This window comes from Periophthalmus magnuspinnatus, chromosome 19 (assembly GCF_009829125.3).
Source record: "Periophthalmus magnuspinnatus isolate fPerMag1 chromosome 19, fPerMag1.2.pri, whole genome shotgun sequence".
In the NCBI taxonomy this organism is placed as follows: Eukaryota; Metazoa; Chordata; class Actinopteri; order Gobiiformes; family Gobiidae; genus Periophthalmus; species Periophthalmus magnuspinnatus.
The window spans coordinates 4,584,779-4,606,671 of NC_047144.1; the positions used below are offsets into that span (position 1 = coordinate 4,584,779).

Consider the following 21,893-nt stretch of genomic DNA (forward strand, 5'->3'; position numbering starts at 1 on the left):
CCATATTGATTCAAACCCGTGTTGAAAAACAATTGGAGACGTGCCACTCTGTAGTCTAAGCGATCAATAATGTAGGTTGCCTTTGTTTTGTTTATGACGCGCAATATCAAGCTTGATGTTGCTCATTGATTCTTATTGGGATTTAACTGGTATTTATCGCTGGGTAATTGCATTGTTGTAGCTGAAGTGAATGCAGGGTGTTGTTTGTTTGGTTGTAGAATTTTTTATGATTTTTTTTAGGGTTTTACATAAAAATGGGGGATTTATTTTACTACTCATTTATACCAATATACAATCTGGAATAACTATAACATATTATGTAAATTTCAACATCCCCAGCCACTTCCGCCGGTTTATAAATACCGAGGGATTCCTAAGTTCATTATGTGCTAAAGTTGCACTATGTAACATTTCTGGAGCGTCCTCTACGTAAATGTTTCTGTGAAGTTGAATACTGGAATATTTCACAGTATGGCAATAAACTTGTCTGTCTTTATGCAGCTTGTGACGCCACCAGGCTGAGTTACACTTAAGATCTGTGGAGAGGTGAGCTTGCTGCCATATATATTATTATTTTTTGTTCACTCGTACTAGCAAGATAGATAAGTTAATAATATTCCAGGCAAAGCAATAACATCTCTATGGAGACAAGTGGCGGACCCCCATCAGTAAGTTGCATAGTACATCTTTAAAAATAAAAGTATCTGAAGGTGAAATTGTATTATTGAATATTTCTGTAATTGCTATAGATGTTTTTTTCACATTGGCTGGATCCCCAAAATTTTGCTAAAAACCTACTAAGTGTCCCTATACATTTCCAGATATAAATGTCTACAGTTTTCAGTGCCAGCTCACGTCATATATGCCATTAGCGTTTTATATGCTAGCGGCTCATATGTCTGCATGACTAGCTCCAACTTTAAAACATGTTAAAGAATCGCTCGCTGTTTGGGTGCCAGTATTTTAAAAGCTGTCGGATTATAAAGGTGCTTTTTGGAACAGTACACTCTGGGAACAGGTCCAGTGGTTAAGAGAGGGGACACCTGTAGTGACTGTTCTCACACACACACACACATACACACACACACACACACACCTGCATAAATGAATGAGCGTGTGGTTGTGGGTTGAATTCCCTTGCACCTGTGTGTGTTTGAAGCCCGCAGCTGTACAAGAAAAGAGGAGAGAGCTTTGTAATCCTAACAAGTCTGTCTTAAACACTGCTCTGCTCTTTACATTACACTTTACAGCTCAGGACTCAATCCTTTAATGTTCGTAATGTCTGTACCGGGGTAGAACACATTAGCAACTGGTTTCTTGACTACAAAACAATGAATGAAAGACTACATTCGGTTCCATTTTATTCTTCCAGAAAGCTACTATTTGCATTGCTTTGTTGTTGTTGTTTATAAGTAGCTCAGCGGTATGTTATGTTTTTTTGTTTTTTTGTTTTTTTTGTGTGCAAATTTCAGAGACTGGACTGCAGTTTTGTCATTCCTGATACCCAGACAATAAAACGCTTTAGACATTGATGTTGACAGGACACAGCAGGCTTATTTTGACCTCAAGAGCTGATTATACAATATAAATATATGTATTGGGGCAAGAGAAATTTTGCTCAAATACATGGGGAAAAATCGGGTACAGGCTTTTATGTTGTGCTTCATTGTGTCTTGGGTGTTTCATGCCTAAGGCCCTAATTTTTTTCAAAATAGCTTCCAGACATATTAAGGGAGCCATAAAGTAAAGTTTTATTTTTCTGAATAGTCAAGCAATTAAGGCTGTAGTCGACTAAAGAATTTGTTGTTTGACTAAATTTAAGCTCTAGGCAAACGCTCTCAAAACTATAAAGTATTTCTATGATCAGACTCCAAATCACAAGAGTTGACACAATTGCAAATATTTATACAGAAAACTACTAATACTACTACAACTACTTTTTTTTGTAGAAAGCCAAATCAAGATTCCAGTTCCCAAATCTCACTAAGTCTCTCCAAATCTTCTGTACTCTTCCATACTCACCCATATAAATCCTTATAATCCCAATAAAATAATTTGTCAATTCATAAAAATGTTGGTTAACTACGACTCCGTGTAACAAATAAATGCCGCCTACAAGCAATAAACTGTGTGTGTTCCTCTTTGTATTTTAACCTAAGTAATGCGATACTTCCTTTTCAGCCAAAAAGTCAGGTTTAAATACCTTTGCTCCATTGATGCTGTTGTGAAGGCTTTACTACTGCTCACTGTGTCACAACTGGCAATCCCTGCTCTGTCTCAGGTCAAAGCCAAGCCGGCACACATCTCCACTTGTGTCCACGAGGGCGTTGTACTCTTTGTCCTCTTGTATAATACTTATCTTTGTCTCGCATTGTCCCTGATCACACGGGACACTCCACTTGAGAGTCAGTCCCAGAGAGCTGCTCTTTGTAAGGCTCTGTTAAGTCACCTGCCTGGAATGTGCCACACCAACCACCAATCGCTCCCAGACATCCTCATTAAAGGCCACGGTGGATTAGAGCTAGAATTACCTCCGTTTAAAACCGTACAGTTGAAAAGTGGAAGAGGGCCAAGTCGTGTCCCTGTGGAATCCCCTGGAGTTCTATAATGTCAGGCGCAGTGGCCATTTAGACCTATGTAACTATACCATAACATTAACATTAAGATCGGCGCCTTTTAAAGAGTCTGATCCAGAGAGTGTGTCAGTCAATGGAGAGTGTAAAGCGGGGGGTTCCCCAGCCACATGACATCACAGCTCTTTGTGTTAAAACCGCATAGTTTCATTTACAGAAATAAAACAGCCATTCTTTCATTCACTTTTATACAAGGGGAAACACTCCAGACTTGGCAGGTCATAAAATAATGTTTGGAATATGTATTTTTAACAGCTTTTGTTCAAATTTTATAACACATTGAAATTACATTGTCTGAGGCAGTTTTGGTTGCGGCACACAGTGTTTTCCTCATCTTTTCACGCAATATTAGGGCTTCCATTAATTTGAGCGTACAGCTGCATTATGGAACTTTCTGGTGGAGATCCTACTTGTCTATGGAGATGTTATTGGTTTTCCCTGCAACGTTCCGCAGAATGGCATTAAACTTATTTATATCTATGGAGACGAGCAGGTGGCACCAACATGCAAGCTACAAGTACAGTCTGTGGTAACCTTGTTCACAATACATGTTTTTCAAGGTATTTTTGAGTATTACGAACAGCTTTGGTTTAATTTTATAGAGTTTAAAGTGCAGTAGTAGTATCTATAAATCTGCATTATTCATTCATTTCAGCAGGGATGCCCTTGTCTTCTGCAAAAATTGGTCAAAAAGTTGCAATTTGTGCAGTTTGATATCCACTAGAAGTAATGGTATTATTCTGATTGAAAAGATGATAAAGATATGGTATGTTTTTGCCTTTTAGCCTTTTATGAAACTGACAGCAGTGAATTTATGGGTTAGATTTGTGAATACGTTTGTTTTGTACATAGTTTTGGCTACCATTTTGTTTCCTTTTACTATCCTTTACATATACAATGGACTCTAGACTTTGCATTTCAGCACTAAACCATCCCAGCTGCCTTAAATTACTCCCAATCTCAAGTCTGACAAACAAATGCTAGAGGCCCTGCAGAGACAGCGCTATAGCGTGAGTATGGTGCTTCTCCTCCTGCGTGTGTTGTGTGAAACCCGGCGGTGGGGCCATAAGTGCAGGGCAGAGCAGAGCGGTGCGGTGAGCTGGGTAAGTATAGGGCACATTAGCACAACAGGGGTGTGGCTACGAGCTGCACAGGCTGTAGCAGGGACACAGGCACGCAAAGACATGACAAGCCTCCACAGGAAGTAAGGACAGTCTGTGTATGGGACTATGGGACATCGTCAGTGGCTGGGGAATGTTGTGTATTTAGACTTTTTACATTTCAATATGGAGAAGAGCTCTAGAACTTTTTGTGCATGTAGTTTAACAAAATGTGTCTTGCCCCAAAAGAGATATATAGTAAAAGCATCATTTTCATCCTCATCTAATTGTAGGCAACCAAACCAGGATGTGTGCTGTTAGCCTGCTAGTTGCTGTTAGCATTAGCGTGATGGCAAAACTCTGATCTAGCCTCTAAAACTTGTGAAACACTCTTGTTAACTCGTGGCGGAGAAAAATTAGGACGCTTGGACTGCGTTAATAAAGTGTGACAACAGAACTATTGTGCAAAATCAACTTTTTAGAGCTATAACTTTTTAGCCATGTTGTAGTTTCTACCACATTTACTCACTGAAGTTGTGTTTGGAGCGATTCGTGCATGTTTGAGCAATCTTTAATAGTTTATTTTTAAGAAACCATGTTGCCGATCAGTTCCCATATTCTCCAATTTGATGTTCTAATCGGTAATACACGCAGGATTCAGCAGCACTGCATAGTCATTTTGGTACAAATGAAAAAAAAAAAATTGCTGCTTGCTAGTCTGAGCTGCAGCTATTGTTCGGATGTGCAGACTCTTTGTTGTGATGACATTTACGGTGATGTCATCTCCCATTGGACGCCACAGTTTTCTACAGGAGAAGTCAACTGACCTTTTATTAAACAATTTTAGATGAATAATATGTTTTAAAAGGAGCGAATTATAACATAATGATCCATAGGTGTATAGATGATAGCTATATAGCAGTCACACGCACAACAGGTCTTCTTTAAAAAATCATAATAAGAGTCAGAATATTCAGCTTTGAGAACCCTCAGTTGATCATCGGGCTTTTTGTTATGCATAGTCTGGTTATGGCTAAAATTGCATCTGTTTTGAAGATGGCAAACTATGAATTCAAAGGGCCATATTAAACTATATTATATGTTTTGAGATTTTCCCTGTTTTGATGATTACCCATTTCAACATGATTTACTCCTCACTGGGGCCAATAGTGGGATAAAAACTCATAATCCAAGCATTCTCTGTTCAAGACCAGTGATTTAAAATGAGAGGTTTTTGGTTTTTAAGTTATAAAATGTAAAATACTATTGGAAAGAGGTCTTTATTTCTATGTCTCACTATGTCTCAATGAAACTGAACCTTGTAAATAGAGAACTAAGTACATAGATGACCTCTCCGGGTGGGGAGTCTCTGCCTCAAGTGGAGGAGTTCAAGTAACTCAGGTTCATGAGTGAGAGAAGGATGGAGCGTGAGATTGACAGTTGGATCGGTGCAGCGTCTGCAGTGATGCGGTCGCTGTATCGGCCCGTTGTGGTAAAGAAGGAGCTGAGCCCAAAGGCAAAGCTCTCGATTTACCGGTCAATCTACGTTCCTACCCTCACCTATGGTCATGAGCTCTGGGTAATGACTGAAAGGACAAGATCACGGATACAAGCGGCCGAAATAAGCTTCCTTTGCAGGGTGGCTGGGTGCTCCCTTAGAGGTAGGGTGAGGAGCTCAGTCACATGGGAGGAGCTCGGAGTAGAGCTGCTGCTCCTCTACATCAAAAAGAGCCAGGAGGCTCGGGCATCTGTTCAGGATGCCTCCTGCATGCCTCCATAGGGAGGTGTTCCGGGCATGTCCCACCAGGAGGAGGTCCAGGGAAGACCCAGGACACACTGGAGGGACTATGTCTCTCTCTGGCCTGGGAATGCCTTCGGGTCCCACCGGAGGAGCTGAAGGACATGTCTGGGGTGGAGGAAGTCTGGGAGTCCCTGCTCAGACCGCTGCCCCTGAGACCCAGCTCCGGATAACCATAAGAAAATGGAGGGAGTATATAGATGTATTTTGGAAATGTTAATATTAATTAATATTAATATTATATTAATATCCATCCATCCATTTTCTTCCGCTTATCCGGGGCCGGGTCTAAGCAGGGACTCCCAGACTTCCCTCACCTCGGACACATCCTCCAGCTCCTCCGGTGGGACTCCAAGGCGTTCCCAGGCCAGCCGAGAGACATAGTCCCTCCAGCGTGTCCTGGGTCTTCCCCGGGGCCTCCTCCCGGTGGGACATGCCCAGAACACCTCCCTAGGGAGGCGTCCAGGAGGCATCCTGAGCAGATGCCCGAGCCACCTCAGCTGGTTCCTCTCAACGTGTAGGAGCAGCGGCTCTACTCCGAGCTCCTCCCGTGTGACCGAGCTCCTCACCCTATCCCTAAGGGTGTGCCCGGCCACCCTGCGGAGGAAGCCCATTTCGGCCGCTTGTATCCGCGACCTTGTCCTTTCAGTCATTACCCAGAGCTCATGACCATAGGTGAGGGTAGGAACGTAGATTGACCGGTAAATCGAGAGCTTCGCCTTCCGGCTCAGCTCCTTCTTCACCACAACGGACTGATACAGCGACCACATCACTGCAGACGCTGCACCGATCCGCCTGTCAATCTCACGCTCCATCCTTCCCTCACTCATGAACAAGACCCCGAGATACTTGAACTCCTCCATTTGGGGCAGAGACTCACCACCCACCCGGAGAGAGCAAACCACCTTTTTCCGGTCAAGAACCATGGCCTCGGATTTGGAGGAGCTGATTCTCATCCCAGCCGCTTCACACTCGGCTGCAAACTGCCCCAGTGCCTGCTGCAGGTCCTGGCTCGAAGAAGCCATCAGGACAACATCATCTGCAAACAGCAGAGATGAAATCCTGTGGTTCCCAAACCAGGCCCCCTCCGGCCCCTGGCTGCGCCTAGAAATTCTGTCCATAAATATAATGAACAGAACCGGTGACAAAGGGCAGCCCTGGTGGAGTCCAACATGCACCGGGAACAGCAGCTCTCCACCCGCACTGTAAACAGTGTTGGTGAAGCATTGCTTCCCCCTCCTGATGCGTCGGACGGTTTGCCAGAATCTCTTTGAGGCCGTCCGATAGTCCTCCTCCATGGCCTCCCTGAACTCCTCCCAACCCCGAGTTTTTGCCTCTGCGACTGTCCGAGCCACGGCACGCTTGGCCCGCCGGTACTCATCAGCTGCCTCAGGAGTCCCACGAGCCAACAAGGCTCGATAGGACTCCTTCTTCAGCTTGACGGCATCCCTTACTTCCGGTGTCCACCACCGGGTTCGGGGATTGCCGCCGCGACAAGCACCGCAGACCTTACGACCACAACTACGAACAGCCGCATCGAAAATAGAGGTGGAGAACATGGCCCACTCGGAGTCCATGTCTCCAACCTCCCCCGGGATCAGGGAGAAGCTCTCCCGGAGGTATGAGTTGAAGACCCCCCTGACAGAGGGCTCTGCCAGGCGTTCCCAACAGACCCTTACAATACGCTTGGGTCTGCCAGGTCTGTCCGGCTTCCTCCTCCGCCAGCGGATCCAACTCACCATCAGGTGGTGATCAGTTGACAGCTCAGCCCCTCTCTTCACCCGTGTGTCCAAGACACGCGGCCGGAGGTCAGATGACACGACAACAAAGTCGATCATCGACCTCCGACCTAGAGTGTCCTGGTGCCACGTGCACCGATGGACACCCTTGTGCTCGAACATGGTGTTTGTTATGGACAAACTGTGACTAGTTATATTAATATTAAATATTAAATGGCAATAGTCTATAGTCCTGTCTTCTCTCTCATTTTTGCTTTATTCTCTTCATTTGTTTTATTCTCTTTTATATTTTTTTTCATTCAAAGCTCATTCTTTCAATACTTTCAGTTGATTGACGGTAACAAAATAAAAAGCACACAATGGAGACACAAATGATGGCTCTGCTCTGTGCAAACAATCTGGTTTTGCTCTAGAGTAAATATTTGGAGTCTGGTTGAGTTGGCGGCCTAAAGGGATTGTGGGTATATGAGCTGCTAATCCGTGTTGACAGTGCGGTGCAGGGTACAGTAGCACGCGGCAGGGGCAGATAGCAGTTCAGGTGTGTGAGATCCAGACTCAACAAGACAAGCCCCAATCAGCTTATCTTAGATGGACTAGAAAATATGTTACAGCAGCTTCCTGTTACTGCTGTCTGAAATATGAACCCAAGCACTTACACGTCTGTTTTCAGGGAATGTGTCTCAGAATGTGCATTTTTGTCCATTCTCTTGCAGATTGTAAAGATGATGTAGAAAATCAATCACTTTCTTGTTTAGATAAATGTCTTGTTTAGACAATGTTGGCAAAAAGTACGCAGCTTGGTTTGTGATTTTTTATGCATTTAATGTTATAATTTAAGATGGAAATCAGGGAGGTATATAATTATGGTAGATTTAATGTCTTTGAAAGAAATATTCAAACAGAAAATCTACAAATTGAACCTTATCACTGTTTATTTGGAACTGGCTCCACAATCTTGTCATATTAATCTTATGTTTTAAAGTCATTAATCATTAGTATTTATGTTTGAATAATGTTACCACAGTGATTTTTTTGATTTTTTTATGCTGACAAAGGAGATGCTGAACTTTGCACGAGTTTACCTTGGAGGTATAACGCAAAATCACCTTTTTGGAGCTCTCTACCACGTTATAACATTGTTCCCTCATCAAAAACATGCCTGAAGTGGTTTAATGTCATCCGTGCATGTTTGAGTAATCTTGCGATCTTTCCCGGGCACTATTTGAACCTTCCTTTAAGCTTTATGATCCTGTCCAAGACTCACCCATGAGTCTTGACTTAGCATCCGAACAAAGGGATGGGGGAACAAAAAACACATTGAAACTTATAAAGCATGTTAATATGTTGTTTTGACCAATATAGAATTATTACATGTGAGCAATTAATACCCCACAGAAGTATAATGCCTCTGCTTTAACCATAAACCAGATCAACAAATCTGCAATCTGACAGTTAAACAGAAAATCCTACCAACATATTGTTAAGCTAAGGCCATTTTGCAATAGAGTTGAATCTTTTGCCCACTGTAGCTATGTTGTATTTTCACACTCCGCCCTCACAATGTTCAGTATCGGTAGTTATCAGCTCAAATACATTTATCTACACGACAAAAATAGAATAGGACCTTTATTGTAGAGGGACTTTATTCCCCATAGAGTAATGTGTAATTACTCTTAAACCCTATATTTTTCTTATCTCTTTAAGATAAAAGTTAACAACGTAATCATAAAAAAGAAATTAGACATTTGTTGACATAGGCATGGTCATAAAACAGTTTGAGCAGTTTGAGCAATTAAAAAAAAATTATCATACGTAACAGGCCAGTCCGGTTCATTTAGGTCAGCATTCCCAGCATTGCACTGCCATGACCTTTTGTATTTCTCTTTTCTCATTTGATCCAAGAATGTGGGGTCCACGCTACAGTTGCATTGCGATTTAGTGCTTGACCAGAGAGGAGTCCCAAAACCGTACAATTCCATGATCTACAGCCGTGAGCTCATTCATGCAGTAACCTATAATCACCCAGGTCAATGAAAACGACGTGAGCTGTGGGATTTCAACAGAGCAATTTATCACAATGTAAATATGATATGCGGGGGCTAAGACAATATGTCAGATGTAGACCAACACAGAGAAAAAATAAAGCTTCAGACAGATGTACATTCAAAGTTTTAAAATGGAAGGGGCTGTGTCTGATTATAAAAGTTTTTTGTTTTTTTTATTGTCCATGAACCAGGAAATAAGGCTGGTGTATTGTTAGCATTTCATGTTTTTGATTAGTAGATTTATTGGATTTTTTTCTCACCAGTAGATGGAAGATGTGAAACCCTTTGCTCACTTGGCCTTTGTTCAGGAAGCTCACTGTCTCTGGTCTTCTTCTATCAGGACAAAGCTGGCACACTATCAAACTGCCGTAATGTAGATAGCATCGAGTGATGAAGTGTGAATATACAACTGGGATGATTCAGCCAGTCGAATTACAAATGGCAGCTTTAAACCTTTGAATAACCACATACATATTATAATTGTTCATCCTTTAATTAGCAAATTATCACAACAAAACCGGGGAGAATGAAGCAAACAAATATAAATTCTAGTTTAATGGTCTAATTAATCATTTTCATAGCTTTTATACTGAAGTAAGTGTAACCATCATACATTCCCACAGGACGGTGCCCAATCCTCACAGCAAAGCGTGCATGTAAAATCAAAGGCCTGTTACTTTTCAAAACTTACATAATTGAACTAAAACTATAATTTGTATTTGTCTATTTTTTGTATAAACATCTGGTTTGTACTTGGCCCATTTTGGGATAAAGTAACTCTTTTATTTAAACAGTGGAATCAGTGAAGTGTGTTCAACAAGATGGAGAGATGAAGAGGTGGAGAAGCCATTTGGAGGCTCAGACCACACAATTATACCTCAGTGACAGTGGAAGACTAAACAAACAAGGCCATAACCACTCTCTCTCTCCCTCACAGGGGTTTCTGAGGCTTACAGTGGTATTCTTTTACATGGGCGCCTTCCCCGTGTAGTTTATAGGTGCAGGTCTGACCATAATACAGTTAGACAGGACTGGGGTCTGTGTTTACAAACACCAGCTCGACTGTCAGAAAGAATACTGCATGAAGGAGGAGAGAGGAAAGAGAGAATAAGTAAATAGATAATGGGAATATACATTTTAAACATAGGATTTGAGTATGCCTGATATATGCATTCTTGACCGCCTGTGTAACTTTTATGGCAGGGGTCTTTCACCATGGAGATGTTATTGCTTTGCCTGGAATATTCCACAGTATGGCATTAAATGTATCTATCATGCATGTATTCAGTTACAGCTATTTACGATCAAAAATACATTGAAAACTAGTCATTTCCCTTGTGGATCAATAAAGTGCCTTAGTTTAAAAAAAAAAGTCTGAGTTTTTACATGATCGCCACTCCACAGATCTGACCTGTAAGTGGCAAAGCAATAACATCTCCATGGAGACAATAAAGAGGCGAATCTTCCACAAGAAATGTTGCATAGTGCACCTTTAAATGCATGTATAGGCGGGTCATGTTGACTATTAAAAATACAGATCTGAGTTATAGTGTTGGCTGCTGATTTATAATGTCTGTACTATATTTGCTCATACTTTGAAACACCCAAGAGATACTAGCAATCACACAATCAGGTTTGTACCTTCACACAGGCAAGGTTTGGTCCTGGATTAGTCCTGATATTGACTTGGTCCTGTTCAGGTTCTGGTTTAGTCCTGGTCTAGTGCAGGTTTAGTTTAGTAAGTGGAAGACAAGTGTGAATGTGCTTTAAACATACCTCCCCTACGTCAAATTAAAATGGATGGTTTTTAAATTATAAAATGTGACGATGCCATATTCCCCAGACAGAGGACAAGAGACCGTTTTCCTGTTAATAGTATTTTCATCAGAAATAGCTATAAGGAAAATGTTGCAAATGTTGAACCTGATCATATTAGTGACTAGACCATAGACTGTATATATAAATGGACATAGCTAACATGTGAGTAGCGATGTTCCAAATAGGAAGTGAGCATACGCGATGGCTCCATCGACTTGCTCCTCTTCCCGTAACTACTGCTGTCAGACTCGTAATTTTTTGTTTTGTTTGTGTTAATCCGCTCTACATGATTGTGGTATTTTTGTTTCACCACTGAGTACGTAAATCAAGATATGAACATTAATAACAGACAAATCCAGCACCTTTTTTCTCTGAGGTCGCTCCCACTGGTGCTAGTAACAGATTTGATTGACAGCGTTGCTAAGCGCCCGCTCCCTGCTAAACCACCGTTGCGGGCGGGAAGGGATGTTACCTTCAACAGCCTCATCCTGGATTGGGTCTTTGGTTGCTATGATACTCCATTCATCCATTTTCAGCTACTTCTCCGAGGCCAGTTCATGGGGGCAGCAGTCTAAGCATGGACTTTCAGACTTCCCTCACCTCAGACACTTCCTTCCGCTCATCCAGTGGGACCCCAAGGCATTCCCAGGCCAGCTAGTCCAGGCTAGTCCCTCCAGTATGGGACATACTTGGAACGCATCCCTAGGGAGGTGTCCAGAAGGCATATGGGAACAGATGCCCGAGCCGCCTTAGCTGGCTCCTCTCGATGAGCTCTTCCTGTGTGACTGAGCTCCTCACCCTATCTCAAAGGGATCATCCAGCCACCCTTATTTTATCTCCTCCACTTGAGGAGGAGATCAAATATCTGCTGATTCTCAACTCAGGGGCTTCACACTCAGCTGCAAACCGTTCCAGTGCCTGTTGCATGTCCTGGCTCAATGAAGCCATCAGGACAACATCATCTGCAAACAGAAGAGATGACATCCTGTGGTTCCCAAACCAGACCCCCTCCAACCCCTGACTGCACCTAGAAATTCTGTCCATAAATATAATGAACAGAACCGGAGACAAAGAACATGCATCGGGAACAGGAATGTGGCACACTCGGAATCCATGCCCCCAGCCTCCCCCGGGATCTGGGAGAAGCTCACTCTTTTTCTTCCTCTCCACCAGTGGATTCAACTCAAGACCCGGTGGTGATTGGTTGGCTTCGCCCCTCTCTTCGCCTAAGTGTCCAAGACACACAGCCGGAGGTCAGATGACACAACAACAAAGTGGATCATCGACCTGAAGCCTAGGGTGTCCTGATGTGATGTGCACTGATGGGTACCATGCGCTCGAACATGGTGTTTGTTATAGACAAACTGTGACTAGCACAGCAGTCCAATAACAGAACAGCGCTCGGGTTCAGATCCTGATGTCGCTCCTTCAGGCTGTTCCCAGCCGGGCCCTGTGGGGAAAGGTCCAGCCCAGACGCTCGCTAACGAGCACCCAACCCAGGCCTAAATCCAGGATGGGCCAATCCGGCGAATTTAATTGGTCTTAGAACTCATCATAAAGGGCTTCTGAAGAGTTCTTAATCTGACCCGTTCCCCAGGCTCTGTTTGCCACGTGTGACCCTACCATGGGCATGAAGCCCCTGACAACATAGCTCCCAGGACCATTCAGGCACTCAAACCCCTCCACCACATTAAGGTGGCAGTTCAAGGAGGCTATGATACGGCCGCGGTCGGAATTCCAAATGTGGAACTTGGCTCCAAATTCACCCCTATGTAACTGCAAGCCTGGATGAGCTTCATTTGACTGGAGTCGAGCGCCATCACACTTCTTGATAAAGTCTGTGGACTAGACCCAACAACTAGCCATGTTACATCTAAAATCTGGATTTGAACCTTCATTTTTTTGCTGCCCCTGTCTTTATTAAATAGTTTTGGTCTATAGAATTTTGTGCAGTCATCTTAAACCCAGAAATAGCTATATAAAATACTGCTCTGAAAATGCAGTCACATTCCCAGCAGCCTATTCTTCCCCAGCAGCACTCTAAAAGGCTAAAAGTGCTTTGCTGAATGACACTGACATATCGCTCCAGTGATGACATTTCATCCACAGCTCATTGAGGGACACTTACAGACACCATCCATCCATCAGGCAGATCCCTGGTCGTCCCTAACAACAGCCCAGTGGAGACCAGAGGTGTCAATAACTGGGAATGTGCGCTGACTTATGGGAGATTAGCTCAATGGACACGAGAAGACAGAGTGATGGGATGAGGACGAGATGTGGCGTGGACAAGAGGGACATATACTGGGACACGGGACAGGAGACGTCATATCAAGATGGATTAGGGTGGAGGAGTATCATTTAACACAAGAGATAATGATAAACGTTTAAGTAATTGAAGTAAAAGTACATTATAATGGTGTCGTTCACGCAGTATGCATCTTAGTACAAAATGCACAGTAAGGATTTGTAGTTTTTTTTGGTGGAGGTTCGCTACCTGCTTGTCTCCACGGACATGTTGTTTCACCTGGAATGTCCCTGTGTACGGCATTAAATATATCTATGTAGCATCTAATTCACTATGCAGTAATTTATTATGGGTCTCTTTCTCAGAAGTACATTAAAAATATGCATTCTTCCTGCACGTGGGTACAAAATACACCTTTAATTGTCATGGGAAGCCAGAAATGTTAATGTAAGTTTAATAAAGAAATCATAATAATACAATTCTGGATAAATCAAAGCAGCTTTAAGAGGATTCTGCAAGATTGTGAAATAGGGACAAAATATTAACTCAAGCCGCCAAAGTTCAGCATGCTCAAATGTTTAGTTTTAGTTGATGCAATAGGAAGGTAAAGGGATAAGGAATTTACCCTTTAGCCAGGAGAGCTCTGGTTCTATTTATATTATCATTGCAACATATGAACTAGCATAATCTATGGAATAATATGCAAAGGCGAGTCGGTAAACACAATTATCTATACTGAATCAATGTGAGAATGAATGCTTGTCCCTCAAGTGTCAGTAATGTTATTAACTTGAAATTAAGCTGTAGCCATAACATAAGATCATATTTCCTTTTCAATCATTTATTTAATCGTGCATACACCCTTTTTTGCACGATTAGCTCACGCCAAAAAGAAAACCAAGATTCCCAGTGGCACCTCTCCCTCTGACCCAGTCCCTAACGTGTCATCATTGTGCGTCACCGCTTCCCATTCGTTACCCAGAGCAGTTATCGCCGCAGCAACTGTGATCTCATAGGCACGCCCTCGCTGTTAACAAACCAACACTGAAGAATACGATTACATTACATCACTCATTCCTATGGTGCTAAAAAACAAGAAGTCCCGACAAGACAGGGTGCATTCTGGGATGTGAAGTGACAGACGCCATTGTACCCATTCAAAACTATAATATTAAGGGATGCAGTTCAGCGAGTACAAGAAGTTTTTGGCAGTAGCTTGGTAAATGTAATCCAACATGGCTGCCACACACCTGTTTGTAAGGCTCCAGGGTACGGCTGAGTGATTGGGTGATTTGAAGTCATCATCTTGTCTGATCTGGAAGCCAAAATTATAAGTGTGTAACGTTGAAGTCAAATTATTGTCTTGTGCCAATACCACAATACCAGTTGCACAGTCACTCACTCTAGTCTAAATGTGTAATAATGAATAGTGTTTTGCAAGAGTCTCTTAAATAGCAGTGATAATTGCTGCCATCTGTTGAATGTGCAATTTGGCAAAAGGAATAGTAATAAGTGCGTGGTGCTTTAAATAGGTAAACACTGAATTGATACGCAACTGACAAAGGCCGTGGAAGGTCGTTATGACGGGAGGACCTCAGGGCCGCAGAGAACATTCAGGTTTTTAAAAGCAGGCTCAAGACCCATCTTTTTAGCAGAGCTTTTGACTAGTATTTATCACTTTAGTTTGCTTCTCTATTTATTTAGGCTTATTTAGGCTGGATAGTGTGTTTATGTTGATATTCATGTTTTACTTATGTTTTATTTACTTGTTTAGCTTTGATTTATTTTATTTCTTTTAATAATTTTAGATTTGCCAGTGTTTCCTCTGAGGAGCCCTCTGCACCGGGAGCTGTGGTTGGCTGTGGCTCCTGGGCCCTGGCTCCTGGGCCCTGGCTCCTGGGCCCTGGAGGTTTGGTCTTGACCTCATCTCTTCTCTGGGCCCTGGGCTGGTGTCCTGTGGCTGCGGGTGACCCTGCTCCTGGTGCAGATGGTTCCTCTGGTGGCGCTCTCTCTCTCTCATCTGGTCCATCTTTATCCAGCCTATGGCACTTAAACATATTTTAATGAAACCAAAGGTATTTTAACATGTGTTGGGGTGGGGGGTTGTTTGGTTATGTTAATTGATGTGTTGGGGTTGGGTTGTTGGGCTGTGGGGTGGTTGGGTGGGTTGGGTGGGTTTGGTGTCACTACTTTCTTAGCCAGTGGGTCCCAAAGTAGCGGGTCACAGGGAGTCGTGAGATGGTTTCTAGATATGTTTTTAAATGTGTTTGATTATTTTTTTACATTTAAAACAGCAATTGTTGTGAAATTAGGTTAAACGTCACAGCAAATTAATCAAATAAATAATATGCAAATCGATTTAATATGTTTCGCACTCTTGAAATTATTACTGCCGTCGACTTCATTTTGAGGTGGAGGTCCCAAGTCGGTTGCATGGTTAATTTGGATGATCTGACCTGAAAAGTTTGGTATCCCCCTCTCCCCCCTGCTCTAATCTGCGACAGTATGTTTGTTAATGAATTTCAGAAAAGGTTAAATCCATGTCCCCAAATAGGAAGCCTGCACATTTTTGCTGCAGCGAAACAGAACTTATTTGCAACTTGTATAGACTGGATAAAGAAGTGGAATAAGAGACTGTGATGTCGCCCCTTTACGTTCAGCTCCAGTCAAATGAAGCTCATCGAGGCTAGTGGTTATAGGGGCAAATTTGGAGCCAAGTTCCATATTTGGAATTGTGACTGTGAGTATCATAGCAACCAAAGAGCCAATCTGGAGCGAGCAGGGAGCGGCGGGAGTGACCGCAGGGAAAGACAACGCCTGATTTGTCTGTTATTAATGTTCATCTTGATTTACAGACACAATAGGGAAATAAAAATAACAGGATCATGTAGAGCGGATTAATACGAACATTTTAAGACCAAAATGACGAGTCTGACAGCAGCATTTACGGACAGGTTAGCGGTGTCCATTTACATATGCAGTTTATGGAAATGGGTAATGATTTTAATGAATATGATACAGACCAGTGGCTCTCAAACCTTTCACACCAGTACCACCAAAGAACTCAAGTATGTAACAGGACTATTCCAGGTCTGATCTAGGTTTAAACCAGGACTAGGTTTAAAAATGGACTGCATAATTTCCACCATAGAAACCAAGAAATGATCCAAAAGAGGACAAAAAAGTGGATCAAATGACTTATAAGTTAGGCAAACCTGTGAAACTAAGTAGCTCTCCAAGTGCCACCTGAAGGAGCCCAAATACCCCCAGTGTTACCAGAGAACTCATCTAATCTATCAAATATTATCTGTATTATCCAACCCAACATTCAGTGCTATACTCAACAAAGCAAAAAAAAAAAAAAAATCATTAACAAATCCAGTCAGTCCTCCCTCTCTGCCTCCCTTCATCTCTCCTTTCATTCACCTGCCTCTCTGCTCTAAAAGGCGGGGGTCCTCGGAGGTAACCGTGACTCCGGCATGTTTTCAACTGAACTGTTATAGATACAGCCGTCCCCAGGATAACCTCTCTGCGTTCTTTCATCGCCGTACACTTTATACCCCCCACAGCCCCCTCTCTAGGCCCAGGTTAATGCACTGCAGGCGGCACGGCGACCCTTCCCTTTTGGACCAAATTCACCTTGAAACTGAAAGTGTACAGGAGATAGTGATGTGCAGATAAATGAATGTGGATGTGTCTCGTAAATGCCATTAGAGGGATTCTTGTGAACTGCGCGCACTGTTCTAGCCAGACAGATTTGTGAAGTTGCCAAGACACTCCTTTGCAGATTCACATTTTTGCAGTGCGGATGGGCTGATAACTGTCAGACAAAGGAAATGAATTAAAGAAAAGGAGAGTGGATAGGTAGTGTGTAATTTAAATGGTGCCTAGTTATTTGATCAAACAATAGGCCTATTTTAAAACTATCACTGAGCCACACACTCTTACATGGGCCATAACAGTACTCTGAAAAATAAGCAAGGTTCTTAAAGGTTTTTTTTACCTTTTTTTGACTGAACCGCCACTGTTGTATTCTCACCGCTAGATGCTGTGTACATTACTGCAGTCTGATTGTGCGTCAGCTTCAGCCTGACAGGAGAAGACCTGAGAGCACAGGTGAGCCTGAACAAAGGCCAGGTGAGGGGAGGGGGGAACAGGTTTCATATCTGCCATCTACTGGTGAAAAAAATAAATCACATAAACTTACAGATAGTACCTTTAAAGGCATGTTTTGTTTTTTAGTTTTTTAGTTTTATTTATTTATTTATTTATTTATTTTATTGCACTTAATATAGAAAACCATGTGTCCTGTGAGTGGACTTGCATCTCCACAAACCTGACTCTTATTTTGCCTGGAGGAGAGCTTCCTCCTGCTTGTTTCCTATAATTTTTCCACAGTATGGCATAAAACATATCTAGGTATGACGCCATAAACACTTTTATAATGAAAAAGCTGTGGTATGAATAAAAATAAGAGGCCTCAATAAAATAATTGCAAAAAGAGTTAAAATGTATTTAAGAATATGTAAGATAGGTCTTTTATGCATCTTAATGTATTATTATTATTATTATTATTATTATTATTATTATTATGTAAAAAGAAAAAAAACTACTTTATATGCAGAACACCAAACTAAGGGGATAAACCCTTGTATTTATACTCACACACTTTCTCAGTAGAAAGGATCGACCAGTGTTCTCCTGCCAAGACACCACCAGAGGAAATGTACTGGGCCATGCAAGCCACAGTATTCAGAGCCACACTGGAGTTAATTTCAGCAAAAGAATGAGACACATGAAACCAATATTCAAACTATGGGATCTACATTTTCTGAGTACTGATTTGTCACTGCAGATTTTATTTGTCTGTGTACAGGCTGAACAGAGATAGCTTGGGTCTCTGTAATGCTTAGATTTTTTCTGTAGGTTACACATTGCATTTACCTTTATACTTTGGATATTTGATGATAATCATGTTAAATAAGATTGATTGGGGCAAGGTAATCTGATGTACTGTAACGTGCCATCCAGTTTATCTCGTTACTAAGTTTAGCGATCGGTCTATACACAAAATATAGGCTATTTTATTTATTTTACCTCAGATTTCAGAATATAAACCTATGATAAAATTTCTATTGCGCAAAGCTCGACTCTATGGTGTACAGCTCCCTCTACTGGACAACATAAGTTATACTACACACAAAACGGGGAACAACACTGACTTATTGAAATAGAGTTTATTTGAAGCCTAGACACAGTTTAGTGAGTATCAACAGCTTTTGTAAATATATTAATGAAACAACAAACATTTTAAAGGAAGGTTTTGTTTGTATGGAAACACAAAATTAACTCACTGCATAGATAGAAAACTTATTCATGCTGTGCTCCTGGTGAGGTTTGAACTAACAACCTCAGCATCACTCTTCAGGTTACTGTCTTTTAAGAAATGCACTGACCAATTGCACCACTAGAGTGTGTGAATGGTCTTTTATGTGACATTTCATGATAGCAGGCTAACACTAATGATGTTCTTGTTGTCTTTTTGCCTTTTATGGGATGAACTAAACTAGAGGAAACATGCAGTTTTTATGTTGTAAGACGATATGTTACTTAATTTTTAACTCTTTAAAGCTATTGCTCCAGGGGAGGCTCAAACTCACAACCGCTGCATCACTCTGCAAGTTACTGTCTTATAAGTACCACACACTAACAGACTGCACCACTGAAGCTCACATATTTGGTCTGTTTCAGTTGAAGCAGTATGAAAATCGGCATATTTTTGAGTGTGCATTTTCTACAAAGTAAATTTTTGCTATGTGTTTGTAGGATTTTCTGGAACCAGCGTCAGTATCACTTCATGAGTGACCCAATGACATCACCTTGTGGACAGTGAGCGCATTTACATATAAAAAAAATATGGGTGTTTTATATTCATTCTACAAGGGGTTAAGAAGTAAAAAGAATAATAAATAGTAAAAGAAAAACTATGGACAACACCTGGGCGACTGAGACACCTAAGACTAAATACACACTCACACAGCATCGGCATCCCTCTGCTAATGTTGAGTGATACCAATAAGTACCACAGGCTGGTCGATTGTGGCACTGGCACTCATGTCCAAGTGACAAAAACATAAAAAGTCTTATAACAATGTGATTCTGAAGCAATTCAATTGAACGCTAATACACTATAGAGTTAAAAAGGGATTATGTAATAGCACTATTCCCAGATCCAGCTGAAATTTTACTACTTCCAAAATAAAAAATTATGGAATTATGGAAAATGGAATGTAAATTATCCAAAATATAATATTGAATCGTGATCCTTTCCTGGGGTCACAGTGGGTCAGACTCTTCAGCTGACAGGATGTCCTTCTGGCCTTTATCCTGCCATCATCACTCCCTGACCCACCTGTGCTCCGGTCCTGAACGAGCAGCAGAATTCAAAGTGTGCAACCTCCAACTCACTCCTTACCGCTTGTTCCCTATGAAAGATAGATCTGTTTACTCCTTTTTGGACAATTAGGGAAAAGTAAATAATTAAAGATTTACATTTACTATATGCTAAGACCATTTTGCTGAAGTGGTAAAAAAAAAAGGAAGCTACACAAGCTCCTTTTGCGTTGTGAAAAAATAAGTAGGCTGTTGTAAAACACTTCCTTCTCGGTTTTCTACTCTTTAAAGCTTCTATAAAATTTGAACATTGCTACATCCATCTACAAATGTCAATATTAAAGGTGCACTTTGTAACTTTTCTTGTGACGGGATTGGTACCTGCTAGACTCCATAAAAACACAGACACAGACAATGGGGTTTATTTGTTAAGAATAGAATATAAAGGCTTTGTTTAAATTAAAAGGCTCAGGTCTAGTCATAAAATAAATTAGTTGTGACAGATTCAGGCCATTGCATCAGGCTTTCAAAGTTTCGGACTCTTTCCCCAGCCAGTTAATATTTATATCACCCACTATTAGGACTTCGTCATTTTCCAGTTTAGAAAGCATCATCAATAGATTAGAGAGAATTTTTAGGTGCTCAAGGTGCACAATAATAAGTACGTACTACGTACATTCCACAGTATGGCACTAAACATACATGTCATGCATTCATTCAACTGCAGGTGTTTTTATTTCTCAAAAATAACTTGAAAAACATCCATTCTTACTGTGAGCAAAGTCCACAGATCTGATCTATAACTTGGCCTGGTTGCTTCACCTGCTTGAAGATTGATAAGTTGAAGACCATACTGTGGAACATTCTAGGCAAAGCAATAATGTCTCTATGGAGAAAAAGAGGTGGTGAACCCTCCACCAGAAAAGTTACATAGCACCACTTTAACAGCACTTTAAACAATAAATAATATTACCTTTGTTGGGGACAAACTTGAGTGAGTGGCTGAATATTCAAAATCTGGACGCTCCTTCTTTAGGACCATCATTTACAAACTCATGCCCGAGACCGTTGCCACATTTTCCACACAAAACCTAAAGTTGTCAAAGGATAGTTAAAAACAGACATAGCTATTGTTCATAGACATTGCATATTGTTGAAAATGTTGCGTACCTTGAACGCAGTCAGGCTCTCCATGTGTTTAGTGACACTGTCCTCTCTGATGGTCTCTGTGAAGGCGGGCCATGGGGACGAGTGGGAGAACTTGGAGCGGCTGGAGAACAGAGGGTGGCTGCACTGAGAGCAGACGTAGATACCTGGAGAAATTACACATACAAATACAGTATAGCTCTTAAAATTAAGGGGCACACAGTGAAGGTGCTTGGTCAATTTGTATATACTATAATAAGCCTAATAATAATACTATACTATATAACTCTAAAATTTACTTTCTTAGAAATAAATCATGCTCTCCAGTTTACCCCCTAGAGCTGATATACAAGACTAATATGAAGCAAAAAACAAAAACACATACAAATATAGCCCACTTTTACCCCAGTCTGGCAGAAACTTTACTTAAATTCTACTTTATATTGTTAAAAAATATGCTTAGGACCATGAGGAGTGATTTTCGACTGCAGGTGAGATATAACTTTTTTCAAGAAGCCTAACTTTGCTTCAGTTCGACATAAATGTGCAGATTTCTTTCATATTCTCATCTTTTATATTTCAATTTAAGACAGTAGTCACAATACTTTAGGATGATAGGATCTTATCTTCTATCGTAGCTTTTAGTAGACACATATTAGGCCCTTTAACACTGGTGCATGACATAACATCTTGACTGGTGTTTCTTAGCTAATCCACACAGAAAACACGGTTACATCACCTTTATGAATCTCACCTGGTTTGAAGTGGTCCTTGTAGATCTCACCGCCAAAAAACTGACAAAAAGACATGCTGGTAATCTGTATTAAGCTTTTTATTTACAATATAGTAGCTTTGTATTTATGAAAGAGTCAGGTGTCCACACTGGTCGGCGTCTTCCTCTCCGCGCATGCGCCCTGTGATCAGTAGATTTACGCACGCCCCGCCTCTTGCAATAACCGTCCCCTGCCACCAG

The 21,893-nt window shown here is 41.5% G+C and overlaps 1 protein-coding gene across 1 annotated transcript; it reads right to left on the minus strand.

Moving 5' to 3' along the window:
- Positions 1–18,600: 18,600 nt before the first annotated feature.
- Positions 18,601–21,842, minus strand: msrb1b (methionine sulfoxide reductase B1b). Its single transcript, XM_033984755.2, has 4 exons — positions 21,675–21,842; positions 20,945–21,087; positions 20,748–20,865; positions 18,601–19,866 (listed from the first exon to the last, which is right to left on the minus strand). The coding sequence occupies exons 1-4, from the start codon at positions 21,727–21,729 to the stop codon at positions 19,853–19,855; spliced, it is 330 nt and encodes a 109-aa protein (XP_033840646.1). The 5' UTR covers positions 21,730–21,842; the 3' UTR covers positions 18,601–19,852.
- Between the last annotated feature and the right edge of the window lie 51 nt (positions 21,843–21,893).